General features: G+C 38.3%; 1 protein-coding gene across 2 annotated transcripts in view; it reads left to right on the top strand.

Annotated features, from left to right (window-relative positions):
* Positions 1–13,312, top strand: part of SLC13A1 (solute carrier family 13 member 1) — a 143,135-nt gene that overhangs the window by 19,349 nt on the left and 110,474 nt on the right. For both annotated transcript variants that reach the window (XM_058724441.1, XM_058724442.1), the window contains exons 2-3: positions 3,010–3,138; positions 12,840–12,976. In XM_058724441.1, coding sequence (XP_058580424.1) covers positions 3,010–3,138; positions 12,840–12,976 — 266 coding nt within the window. The remainder of the gene's footprint in view (positions 1–3,009; positions 3,139–12,839; positions 12,977–13,312) is intronic.

The raw sequence follows: 13,312 nt of genomic DNA on the forward strand, positions 1-13,312 counted from the left end.
CCTCAGTAGTGTTTTTGGTGGAGTCTTTAAGATTTTCTCTATATAATATTATGTCATGTGCAAATAGTGCCAGTTTTGCTTCTTCCTTCCAATTTGGATTCCTTTTATTTGCTTTTCTTGCCTAATTGTTGTGGCTGGAACTTCCAGTACTATGCTGAGTAGAAGTAGTGAGAGTGGACATCTGTGTCTTGTTCCTGATCTTAGAGGAAAGGCTTTCAGCTTTTTACCATTGATTATATGATAGCTGTGGGCTTGTCATATATGGCTTTTATTATACTGAGTTTTATTATATCTATACCCACTTTGTCGAGTTTTTATCATAAAAGGATGTTGAATTTTGTCAGGTGCTTTTTCTGTATCTATTGAGATGATCATATAAATTTTATCATTCATTATATCAGTGTGGTATATCACCTTGATAGATTTGTGGATATCGAACCATCCTTGAATCCCTGGAATAATTCTCACTTGATTATGATGCATGATCCTTTTAATGTACCACTGAATTCAGTTAGCTAATATTTTGTTGAGGATTTGGCGTCTATGTTCATTAGGGAGATTGACCTGTAATTTTTTTCTTATGTGTCCTTTTCTGGTTTTGGTATCAAGGTGATATTGGTCTCATAAAATGAGTTTGGGAGCATTCCCTCCTCTCCAGTTTTTGGACAAGCTTAAGAATGAGAAGTGTTAGGGGCGCCTGGGTGGCGCAGTCGGTTAAGCGTCCGACTTCAGCCAGGTCACGATCTCGCGGTCCGTGAGTTCGAGCCCCGCGTCAGGCTCTGGGCTGATGGCTCGGAGCCTGGAGCCTGTTTCCGATTCTGTGTCTCCCTCTCTCTCTGCCCCTCCCCCGTTCATGCTCTGTCTCTCTCTGTCCCAAAAATAAATAAAAAACGTTGAAAAAAAATTAAAAAAAAAAGAATGAGAAGTGTTAGATCTTTTAACATTTGGTAGAATTCACTGGTGAAGCTCTTCAGTGCTGGACTTTTCTTTGTTGGGAGTTTTTGATTACTGACTTAATCTCCTTACTAGTAATTGGTCTTTTCAGATTTTCTATTTCTTCATGATTCTGTCTTAGAAGATTGTATAGTTCTAGGAATTTATCCATTTCTTCTAGTTTGTCCAGTTTATTGGTATATAATTTTTCATAGTAGTCTTTTATGATTATTTGTAATTCTTTGATGTCAGGTATAACTTATCTGATATTCTAACTTTATTTATTTGAGCCCTCTCTCTTTTTTTCTTTAGTAGGTCTAGCTAAAACTTTTTCAGTTTTGTTTATCTTTTCAAAGAACGAGATCTTAGTTCCATTGATCTTTTCTCTTGTCTTTTTAGTGTCTATTTTATTTATTTCCACTCTGATCTTTATTTTTTTCCTTCTACAAATGTTGGGCTTTATTGTTATTTTCCTGGTTCCTTTAGGTACAAAGTTAGACTATTTGTATTTTTTCTTGTTTCTTTAGGTGGTAGCATGCCAAAAACTATCTCTCTGATTGTTGTAGACTCGTAGTGCCCAGAAATGCTGTCCTCCCTGGCCAGCAGAGCCAGGCACTCGAGGGGCATATTCTGTGGTGGGTACACTTTCCTGCTAGCTTTGGCAGGGCTGTGAGTGTAGGACACTCAGCCTCCCAGCTCTGGCAGGGCGGAGGGGGCCATAGGGGTGGATACCACAAGGCAAGGGGAGAATGCAAAAATAGCACCAACCAGCACCTCTTTCCCTGGACAGAATCCTAACAGGCTCTGCCCCTCTGGAAGACACTTTAAGATTAGCAAATGACTCTCCTTCGTGTATGGTCTCAGCACTTTTCAAACTGCTGATTTTGTGCTGAGTCCCAGGGTGGGTGACTTTGTACATGAACCCTTGAAGAGTAGAATCTCCATTCCCTACAGCCTCATGGTTCACCTGAACCTAAGCCCCACTGGTTTTCAAAGCCAGAGATTTGGGGGCCTCCTCTCTGTGGTACAGATCCCAAGAGTTGAGGTGTCCAATCTGGGGCACAAACCCCTCACTCCTCAGGGAGTAACTTCATATTTGTGAGATATCTCCTAATTGTGGGTCACCATACCATACACAGGGTTTTTGGTGAGACCACATCTCTGCCTCTCTTACCTGTCCAGATGTGGCTTTTTTATCCTTTGTTGTGAAGGAAACTATTAAGGTAGTTCCTAGGTTTATTTTTCTGAACAAATTATCTCATGTGTGGCTATAGATTTGTTGTGTCTATGGGAGGAGGCAAGTTCAGTTCTGCCATCTTGAGCCCCAAATCTCAACCATTTTTTAACAACATCGTAAAACAGAAACACACAATTTTATACCTAGCAAAGCAACAGATTCTGTTAAGAATCTCATTTCTGTTGAGTCTCTCTGTGTTTCCCCAGGAGCTCAGCTGTCTTTCTAAAAAGCAAAGCAGGAGGCTCTTAAACTCCAGGTCCATGTTACTTAGGAGCTCATTTAGTCCCATTCATCTCATGTAGCTTGGCACTGCCCTTCTTTATCTGAAGCAAAATACAGCAAAAAGTTTTTTCTAGGTTGATTTACGCCCTTTAGTAGGAGAGGAAGGCAGGTGTACATGTGCCACCAACAGGCACCAGGGAACGCATTCAAAAGTCATATATGTCTTGCCCCAGGGGAAAGACAGTAACTTGGCTATTTACACACTCCAGAAGAACCGGGAGGGCATTTTATAGGCAAATAAAAGTGAACACAAGCATTCATACACACCGATATGAGCACAGAAAATTGACTATATGCTGTTATCTGTTTCGAAGGAAGGTGAATGAAAATTAAAAACTGAGGACTTTTTTGTCTTTGGTTTTTCATTTTATTAAATTTTGGCTCTTAGAATCCCTGAGAAATAATTATTTGCTGCCCAACTTAAAGGTTCAGAGACCTCCAGAGTTTCCTCTTACTTTCTCGGTGACACAGCTCCATTCAGCAAATGTGGATGTGATTTGATTAATGATTTCCCAGCCTCATTATTTCACCTTGCATTTTTCTTTTGTTCTTTCCAGGAAGCAGAATGTGCCTACACACTCTTTGTCATTGCCACATTTTGGCTTACAGAAGCTTTGCCTCTGTCAGTAACAGCTTTGCTGCCTGGTTTAATGTTTCCATTGTTTGGGATCATGCCTTCTAAGAAGGTAAGTCCTCTTGCAAATGTATGTGATAATTAGATTCCTTATTTTGTGCTGATACTCCCATTGAGAAAAGTTGTATTGAAAGGGAGCAATAATCCTATTGATAAAGCTTCCACATAAGTCCTGCAAGTTTCCAGTTGTTCCTCCCTAGAATTCTGCATGTATGTCTGCATTCAGGTGGACAGAAACAAAACACAGGCTGTAGCCTCTTGAGTCATGTGTGTCAGTAGGAGAAATGCATGTCCAGCCTTCCTGGGCTGACATCTATGGCTGGTGTCTCCCTCCCAACAAAAGGGCCAACCTTTTCACATCCTGCATAAGCTTTTTCTTTTCAACAGAATTTGGTCTCACACAGTGTTAGAAAAGCAATTTTTGTTTTTAATGAAGAAAAAGCTACCCTGTTTTCTTTTCCAGAAACCTGCCATTTCAAAAGATAAAGCCAAATTAACTTTCATGTGTATTTCTATTTTGTTCTTGCTGAGAGGAGTTTATTCATGCTGAGAGGTGTTTCTTACCTTTATACAATCTGAGGGTACCCGTCTGAAGAAAATGGATTCAGTTTCCCATTAAAAGCATGAAATGCATTGAAATCAGAAAATCTGTCTTCATGCAGTCTCCAGCCACCCAGCACACAACTGCCCAAACCACAGCTGAAAGAATCTCAGGAAAGATGTCAAGTTCAAGATGCCAGCCCCTGCAATTTGTCACCTTTGGACTTCTATCTTCTGCCAGGGTTCAATATTGCTAACTTGAGGTTCATCTGTCTTATAACGTGGGTAGAGATTTTTCTTTTTAAATAACCCATGTTATATAGAGATGGGGTTTTTTGTTGTTGTTATTTTGTTTTGTTTTTTGTCCTATGGGAGAAGCAATTCCTTTCCTTCTCTTCATGTCATTCTTCCTCATTTCGTAGTTCAAGATCTTCTTTTCTTCTTTTTGCGTTGCAGATCCATTTTACTCCTCTTTTCTTACTGCATTTTCCCTTCCCTCAGAATCTTGACTCTTTTCTTTCTAAGCACCATTGCTTGGGAAGAGAGTGTAGCTTCTCGTCCCCTTCTGCTGCCCACAGAATCTGGGATCTATAATTTAAGAAGTTTCTCAAATGCTCCAACATGCTACATGGCTCCCAGTAAAGGAAAATTTAAAAGAAGGGGCAGGCAAGTTCTTAAACGTAGTGTGTTAAGTTATTAACCCCTGTCCTGCTGGCCTAGGTGGTTGTACCTCTAAAGGTAACTAGTTCAATAGTGACGGACGTATTTGTCTTTTACGGTTTAATAAGAATGAAACTGACGAAATTGACTTTTTAAAAGAAGCTGTGATCAAAGCAAGATTAACTGCAACTGGGGCATTTCTGTAGCAACGAAGCTAAAGGAAGACAGGAGAAGAAGGATGCCTAGGAAAGCCTGGCTTTGTGGGAACTGCCAAAGAAATATCTTTGCCTCTTTACAGAATGTGGAGGCCTGACTAGAGGCAGCAAAATTCTAGGTACTGTCAGCTGTTGCGTTAGTCAGGCTGCCAATACCTGTCCAAGAGTCCTTTGTCTCCAGAAGTGTCAACCTCAGACTAATTTAACAGTCATAGAACCTTAGCCTTGGAAGCTCGTACTTCTGGATCATTTCATCCTGGGCAGGGATTTCCCCTCTCAATAGCTCTTACAGATGAGATCACTCAGGAAGTGTTTGGGTCTTCCTGTGTGTGGGTTTAGAATACCCTTCAAAGAAAATACATATGTTTTTTAACACTTTGAATACTTGATTCACTCAGCTTTACTGAGCCCAGTGTCAAACTCAGTCACTTTGTCCCTAGACTTTCCTCTAAATGTCTAAGATTACGCATACACACACACACACACACACACACACACACACACACACACACACACGGACAGCAACAATAGCAACAATAAAAACTTCATCTTTCTTCCACATGACATTGCTGTTTTTGTTTTTTGTTTTTTGTTTTTTTTTTTCAACGTTTTTTATTTATTTTTGGGACAGAGAGAGACAGAGCATGAACGGGGGAGGGGCAGAGAGAGAGGGAGACACAGAATCGGAAGCAGGCTCCAGGCTCCGAGCCGTCAGCCCAGAGCCCGACGCGGGGCTCGAACTCACGGACCGCGAGATCGTGACCTGGCTGAAGTCGGACGCTTAACCGACTGCGCCACCCAGGCGCCCCGACATTGCTGTTTTTGATGTGAAAATAAATACCATTTCCTCTTTCAGTCTCCCCCCTCCAGTCTTTATGGTTTCTGCATCTCAACTCCCTTCCTTAACCCCACCACCTCCACCTGTGCCATCACCACCATCTTCACTCCTGTTCCCAGAACTACCTCCAGTTTGGCAGTGGTACTTACGAATTAGATAGTTAGTGAATGTAATGTCTATCACGTGGTAAGCACTCACTATATATTAGTTAATATTATCATTATTTGTACATTGACAAGAGTGAATACCTCACTAGAAACATTCTGACTGTTGCAAAGCTAAGTGAATCTATTTCATTTCAGCCTAAATTCGTTGCAAATTTTATGTGACTTTTTTTTACCCTAAGCTTAGTAGGAACTTGAAACAAATCAAAGTCCTTAGGACTTTCAGTGTAGCAAACTGCTCTTCAGTCTTATGATCCTCTTTCCAGAAAGGGCAACTGGAATTTTACTAGGAAATATCTGACCAAAGTTATGGGGAAAGGGCTAGAGATTTATTCAGAAGACCTGAGCTTAAAACCTGATATTCACCACTAATTACTTGTATGGTCCTGATCATGTCCCTTAGCAACTCTTTTTTTCTCATAATCCAGAGGTGGTTATAATAATCAAATCAAATAAAAATGTGAAACAGTGATAGATACTAGGCATCAATTATTCTTATGAGTTTTAATATCCACAGTTAAAGGTGTTAAATATCATACCAGCCCTTCTGAAGGATTTGGAATCTCAACTTTGCCATGGAGACTAATGTGTCTTTAATACCCTTGTCTAAGTTCAGAGCCTTACACATCCTTCTCTTTGGCCACAATAGTTTTAATCTTATGTTATGCATTTATTAAGTCAATGCTAAATATCTGTATCTTACTGAGCACCTTATTGTATTAAATAATGTCAACAAATTTTGAATTTCTCTCATATCTATTGAATAAAATCTGAAATGCTAAATATTTAGGGTGCTGAATTATATATTCCAAAACAAATATCATTATTATTATTATCGTCATGGAAAAAGTGTTTATATATAAATTTTATAGATATAAATATGAAGATACTCATATGTATATGCAGATGTTATATATTTAGGTCAGTCGTGCAATAAATATTTATGTGCTAGGACTCTGCCAGGATCTTGGGAATACATTAATGAGTAAATACAGACAAAAGTCCCTGTCTTCATAGGAGAAAAGAGACAATAAACAATATACCTTAATGCATAGGTAAATCACAGTGAGTTAGAAGGTAATTGGTGCTATGGAAAAAAGCAACAGGATAATAAAGGTCTAGAGAGGGTTGCAGTTTTAAACAGGATCATCAGAGTAGACTCAATGAGGTGTCAATACCTGAACAAAGACTTACAGGAGATGAGGGAGTTAGTCATGTGGATATCTGGGGAACAGCCGTCACTGAAGGCCATACAGTCCCCACAAAGACCTCAAGGCAGGAATAGGTCCGAAGGGTGATTAGAGCAAAGTGAGTGAAGGAGAAAATGATAGAAGATGATGTCAGGGAGATAATGTGTAGAGGGACTAGACCATCTAGGGCCAAAGTAGGCCAACATAAGTAACATTTTAATGAAATGAGAATGAGACTCTCTAGAGAATTTTGAGCAGAGGAGTGGCATGATCAATTTGGCTTTTATTTAAAAGGATAATTTAGACCTGCTATGCTGAGAAACAAGGCAGAAAGAAGGAAACAGGTAGCAGGTTATTGCAATAATGCAGTTGAGAGGCCATGGTTAATTCAGACAAGGGATAGTAATAGGGATATTGAATATATTGTTAATGTATTTTTAAGATAAAACCAACAAAATTTCCTGTATGATTTGATAGAGCATATGATAGAAAGAAAGAATTCAAGGATGCCTCAGAACTTTTTGACCTGGCAGCTGGAAAATTGGAGTTGCCATCAACTGAAATGGGGAAAACCATGGGCAGAGTAGGCTTGTTGCACAAGAGAGGCTGACACCAGGAATACAAAGTTGGACACTAACAATGAAATAACTGTTTGATATATAAGTGAAGGTGTTAAATAGGCAGTTAAATACAAATGGGCCCAGAGTTCATGAGAGAGAGCTGAGCTGGAGATACAGGTTTGAGAATTATCAGCATATACATGATACTGAAAGCTCTAAAAGTTGATGAGATCGTTTAGAGAATGAGTGAAGATAAAAAACAAACAAAGATAACAAAGAACTGACTAATTGGAGAACTACAACATTAAGGGATTGATAAGAAGAAAAAGAATTTGCAAAGAAGAATGAGGATGGGTTATTGAGGTAGGAGGAAGACCAGGAGAGTGTGGGATCCTGGAAATGTTTTAAGGATGAGGCAGTGATCAAACATGTCAAATCTAATAGGTCAATTAATGTGAAAACTGGAAATTGACCATTGGATTTAGCAACAAAGCATAAATAAACTTGAACTTTTATGGGTAAGTATACTGACTTGTAGGAAGCTTGTGAACTGGTAAATTTTATAGCTAAGAGAGAACCCACATGCTCTGATAGCAAAAGTGCATGTGTTTTGGTGAAATCCCACTTTGAGACAGAGATATGACTACCTTGATCTTAAAAACAGATTTCAAATTTCATTAGAGTTTTATTTGACATGCTTATTTTGCCTCAAAAATAGTTATATTTACCAGTGTCATTCACAGACCAGTAGCATTTTCTCCTATTACCTCCTATACACATGGGCTATAAACAAACACATATACTCGTGACTAATGTGCTACAAATATACTGTGATGAAACCCAAAGAATGGGTAATACAATGGAAAACAAAAGAATGTGAGAATTCCTCCTTAGGTGTATAATTATTTGCATTTAGACAATTGGGCTGCAGGCCATTTTTTTTGTTTACAGAGTCTATTAAGAGACTGGAAAACTATGAGTCTGAGGGCCAAATTCAGCCTGCTACCCAATTTTTAAGTTAAAGTTTTACTGGAGGAGCACCTGGGTTGCTCCTCAGTCGGTTGAGCCTTTGACTTCAGCTCAGGTCATGATCTTGTGGTTCGTGAGTTCGGGCCCCACATCTGTGCTGACAGCTCAGAGCCTGGAGCCTGCCTCAGATTGTGTGTCTTCCTCTCTCTCTCTGCCCCTCCCCTGCTCACACTCTGTCAATCTCTCTCTCAAAAAATAAATAAACATTTAAAAAAATGTTTTTTAAGTTTTATTGGAAACACACAAAGCCATGGTTATTCATTTACAGTCTCTGGCTACTTTTGTGCTACAGACAAGTTGAGTAGTTGCAGTACAAACAATGAGGCTCACAAATTCACATTTATTATCTGACCTTTTACAGACAAAGTCTGCCAACTGTTGACATAATCTAAAGAGAAATACAAGAGTATCTTACGGTCTTGGACTTCCTTCTGTGTTCAATAATTTACTAGTAATGGCTCACTTCTATGTATTTCTTTAAATACATGGTGATTTTTAAAATAATTCTGCATTTATTTTTTCAGAGAATTCTCAGACTGATGGAATAGTGTAAGTAGGGTTTATTTTCATGAGCAAAACTGCAAAAGACATAAGAGCAGAGAAAAACTCAAATGTCTATTTATCTTCCCATAATCAATTTGAATATCAGGTACTGTAAGAAGAGTTTCCCAATTCCCCTAGAAAAAGGTGGTCATTTACTCTTTGAGCCTCAGCTATAGCTTGAAGAAATATTTTCCATGCACCTGTGATACTTTACTGCCATCTTTGTTACCTTGTTTTTCTCACCTAGTAACCTGTAAGCTTCTTGAGTCTAGGGACTTATTAATTCAGTATCTATTGAGTGCCAATATGTGCCATGAATGTCCTAAATCCATAAATGCAATGATCAATAAGACACATCTCTGCCTTCAAAATATATCTAGTCTAATAAAGGGGATAATAAAGTAAAAAACAAAATTATCACGTGCATTAAGATGTGCTCTCACAAAAGGAAGCGGCATCCAACCACGTTTAGGGTAGTCAGGAAAGGCATCTTAGAATTGACATCTGATTTCATCCATGAAGGAAAATTATGGGTAACCAAAATAAGAGAATAGAGTCATTCCAGGTTAAATGACAGCCGAGTGTTAAAGCATTTCTGTGATTGGAGAGTTTCACACATAAGGAGAAGTTGGCAGAGAGCACTGAAAGACTAAGCTGGAAAGGTGAAATGGGACTAAATGATGAAGAGTCTTACAAGACGTGTTGAGAAGGTTGGATTTTGGTCTTAAAACACATGGGGTCCACTGAAGGAGTATAGGAGGCACAATGATGTGATTAGATTTATACTTTAGAGAAGTAATTGTGACAATGGTGAGGGCTGGATTAGAAAAAGATCAAACAGTAACCATGTGAGAAGCAGTAAGGAGCTCAATGAAAGGTTTGAGTAGTAATAAGGTTTGAATAGAACAAAGTGGACAATTTAAAGTATACGGGGGAACTGGAAATAATAGGACTTAGTGACTAAGACGCACTTATTGGAAATGAGAAAGGAATCAGAGCTGACCCTTAGGTTTCTAACTTGGACAACTAAGTAGATGGAAGTTTCATTTGCCACAAAAAGGCATATGCTGAGTTTTTAGATATTTATAGGAAATTCAAATGGAAATGTCCAGCTGGATACACCAGTCTGGAACACAGAAGACTTACCTGTTTGGGCACAAACACCTTAGTGTCATCAGCATTAATTCGACAAATATGTATTGAATGCCTACTATGTGCCAAACATGATTTTAGTCACATAGAGTTAGAAATTGAATCTGTAAGATTCAATAATCAGGGGTACAAAACAAGAAGACTGGAGACAAACCTTATAGAGTACCAACATTTAAAAAAAGGTAGAGGAAGAGTAATTTTGAAAGTAAGCCAAGAAGAAAAATTCAGACAGGCAGAGATAGACCCAGGAAGGGAAAAAAATGGTTTGTCAGGTTGTAAACACTAGTAAATTAATAAATTGAAAGAATACTTATACTGAGTGTAAGGACTGAGAGAGTTAAGAGGTTAGAAGTTTGGGAAGAGAGGGTAGACAATTGGGATTTAGGAGCTCAGAGAGTGTAGCTTATACGTGGATTCCCTTCCTCCCTCTCTCACTCATCCAATATTATTTACTGAGCTCTTACTCTGTACCAGAATTGTACTAGGTGCCAAATATGCAATGACTAGCAAAACAGATTCCTGGTCCTCTTAGAATGTATAGTGTAATACAGAAGACATGTAACAAGCAGGCAAACAAACTACATGATGTGATGTGCTATAAAGGAAATAAACAGGGCTCCACAATACAGAAAAATAGTAAAATCTGTTTAGAAAAACTGGTGTTTTTCTAAGAGGTGTGAAGAGGGAAAAACATGTCAGACATTTATTCTTGCCTTCCCTGTTCATATAACAGTTTTGGTGCATAGTAAACTCTTGTCCAATGTTAGAGTAATTAATAAATGAAATAAGGAAATTGATATAATTATTTTCTATTTTGCAATTACTACAAAACGCAAAGAGGTACATATAAACTTTGAAAACATAATAAACTAACTTTTCACAAAACATAAAGAAGAGATCCACTTGTCCACTTTTAATCCCAAGGCTAATTTTTATTTTGTTTTGAAACCAAGCCAGACTTGGTGGGTTATGCTAAAAGTGCAGGTACAACTTAAAATATCAAAATAAGGGCACCTGTTTGGCTCAGTCAGTTGAGTGTCCAACTTCAGCTCAGGTCATGATCTCCTGGTTCGTGGGTTCGAGCCCCACATCGGGCTCTGTGCTGACAGCTCAAAGCCTGGACCCTGCTTTGGATTCTGTGTCTCCCTCTCTCTCTGCCCCTCCCCCACTAATGTTCTGTCTCTCTCTCTCTCTATCTCTCTCTCTCTCTGTGTCAAGAATAAATAAACATTTAAAAAATTTTAATAGCAAAATCATCATGAAGACTGATTTTTCTGTTCCTTTGTGGTTTCATATTAGAATAGTTATTTTCCAACTCTTCCATTCCTTCTAACAGATATTTTTAAGGGATATTTCTTTTTTCTTTTTAAATGTTTATTTATTTATTTTGAGAGAGAGTGTGCAAGTGGAAGAGGGGCAGAGAGAGGGAGAGAGAGAAATCCTAAGCAAGCTCCACGCTGTCTGCGCAGAGCCTGCTGTGGGGATTGATCTCACATATGGTGAGATCATGACCTGAACTGAAATCAAGAGTCAGACACTTAACTGACTGAGCCACTCAGGTGCCTTAGGGATATTTCCTCTTATAATCCTCTCTTGTCTGCACAGCCTTGTGATTCAGTTTAACCAAGCGGGTCCTAAAGTCAGGTCTGTTGAATATCAGTCTCATGAGGTACAGCACCTAAGAATTTAAAAGTAAGTTTTCTGTGGTTAGATAAGTTGAGAAATATGTTGTATATGGAACTCTGGGAGTGGCAATATATATTAAAGGTATACTTAATATAAATATATAATATAATGTTTATATTATTTATAAAATTTAATGTTTAAATATTATAAATATAGTATTTAAAGGTTTTGAGGAGATCTACGGGAAAGAAAATGCTAGTATTTCAAAACTCTCTGGTTTCTAAACTTATTTGACCACAACATCTTTGTGTTGTTGCTGCTGTTTGAGAAAAAGATTATGTACCTAACATACCTCAGAGCATTCTTTGGTAAATAGGTGGACCCAAAGTGTCTGTACACTCTACTAATCTCTCAATGGTGTTAGCTAAAAATGGTTTAAAATGTTGGCTCCTATTGAAGAGTATTTATTTTATAGCAAATGATTTTGAAGGTAAAACCATTCAAAGTATTAAGAAGTGACACTGAAATTATGGCATAATGGATAGTATCGATGACACTGGCAAGTTGGAGACTTAACTTGGACTTTCCCAAATCACAGTCATTGTCATTCTACCATAGCAGCATAATTCGATTAACCCCAGCTGAGAGGAGGAAAAATTAAGACATTGGAGGCAGTTTCCTGATGTTACACAGTTATTTAAAAACCCAGTATGGAGCACCTGTGTGGCTCAGTCAGCTGAGCATCCAACTCTTGATATTGGTTCAGGTCATGATCTTGTGGTCGTGAGATAGAGCCATGCCTGGAGCTCCTCATCGGGCTCCATGCTAAGTGTGGAGCCTGATTGGGATTCTCTCCCTTCCACTCTCTCTACCCTTCCCCTACTCGTTCTCCCTCCCCCCTCAAAATAAATAAATAAACATTAAAAATAAAAAAATAAAAGTAAATAAAAACCCAGTATCTTGGGTTCCCTTTTCTTTTCTTTCTTTTTTTTTTTTTTTTTTTTTTTGTATATATTCTTCCTTAACACTACTATTTCTGGGTAAGAATATAGAACTTTCTTCAAATTTGTATTCTAATGCATCTACATTTTTCTTAACCAAATAGAAAGATTAAGTAGTTTGAAGGTCACAGCTAAGAGCAGCAAAGTTAAGAGAAAGCAAAATTTCTTTCTCGGGCAATCTCATTTTCCCCCCACCAACATAAATAAATGATCATGGGCTTAACTATAATTTCAGGTGGCATCTGCTTATTTCAAAGATTTTCATCTACTGCTAATTGGAGTCATCTGCTTAGCAACATCAATAGAAAAATGGAATTTGCACAAAAGGATCGCTCTGAGAATGGTGATGACAGTGGGTGTGAACCCAGCATGGTAAGTACCCCATTTACTGTTCCAGGTTTACATTCCAAACAGATCATTTTTATGCAGAGCAAATAACTAAATAAGTAATACGTGTCCAGGCATTCATTCGTATCACAGTATAATTCATGCCTTTTTTTTTTCCTCTGCAAATATGAAAGGGATGTAAAGTGTACTTGAGTTGGAGGAGGAAACAACAACTTTCCCTTCACAGCAGGTCTAATTACAGGGAGATTGGAGTAAGTGCACACAACTCTCTCACCTTTCATGCACATTAAGAGGCGAAGCTGAGAGGAGCCTTGAACCTCAACAGACAAGATTGATAGGCTTCAGAGTAGATTTCAGTCC

The sequence above is a fragment of the Neofelis nebulosa genome, chromosome 4 (genome assembly GCF_028018385.1).
Source record: "Neofelis nebulosa isolate mNeoNeb1 chromosome 4, mNeoNeb1.pri, whole genome shotgun sequence".
NCBI classification, from domain to species: Eukaryota; Metazoa; Chordata; class Mammalia; order Carnivora; family Felidae; genus Neofelis; species Neofelis nebulosa.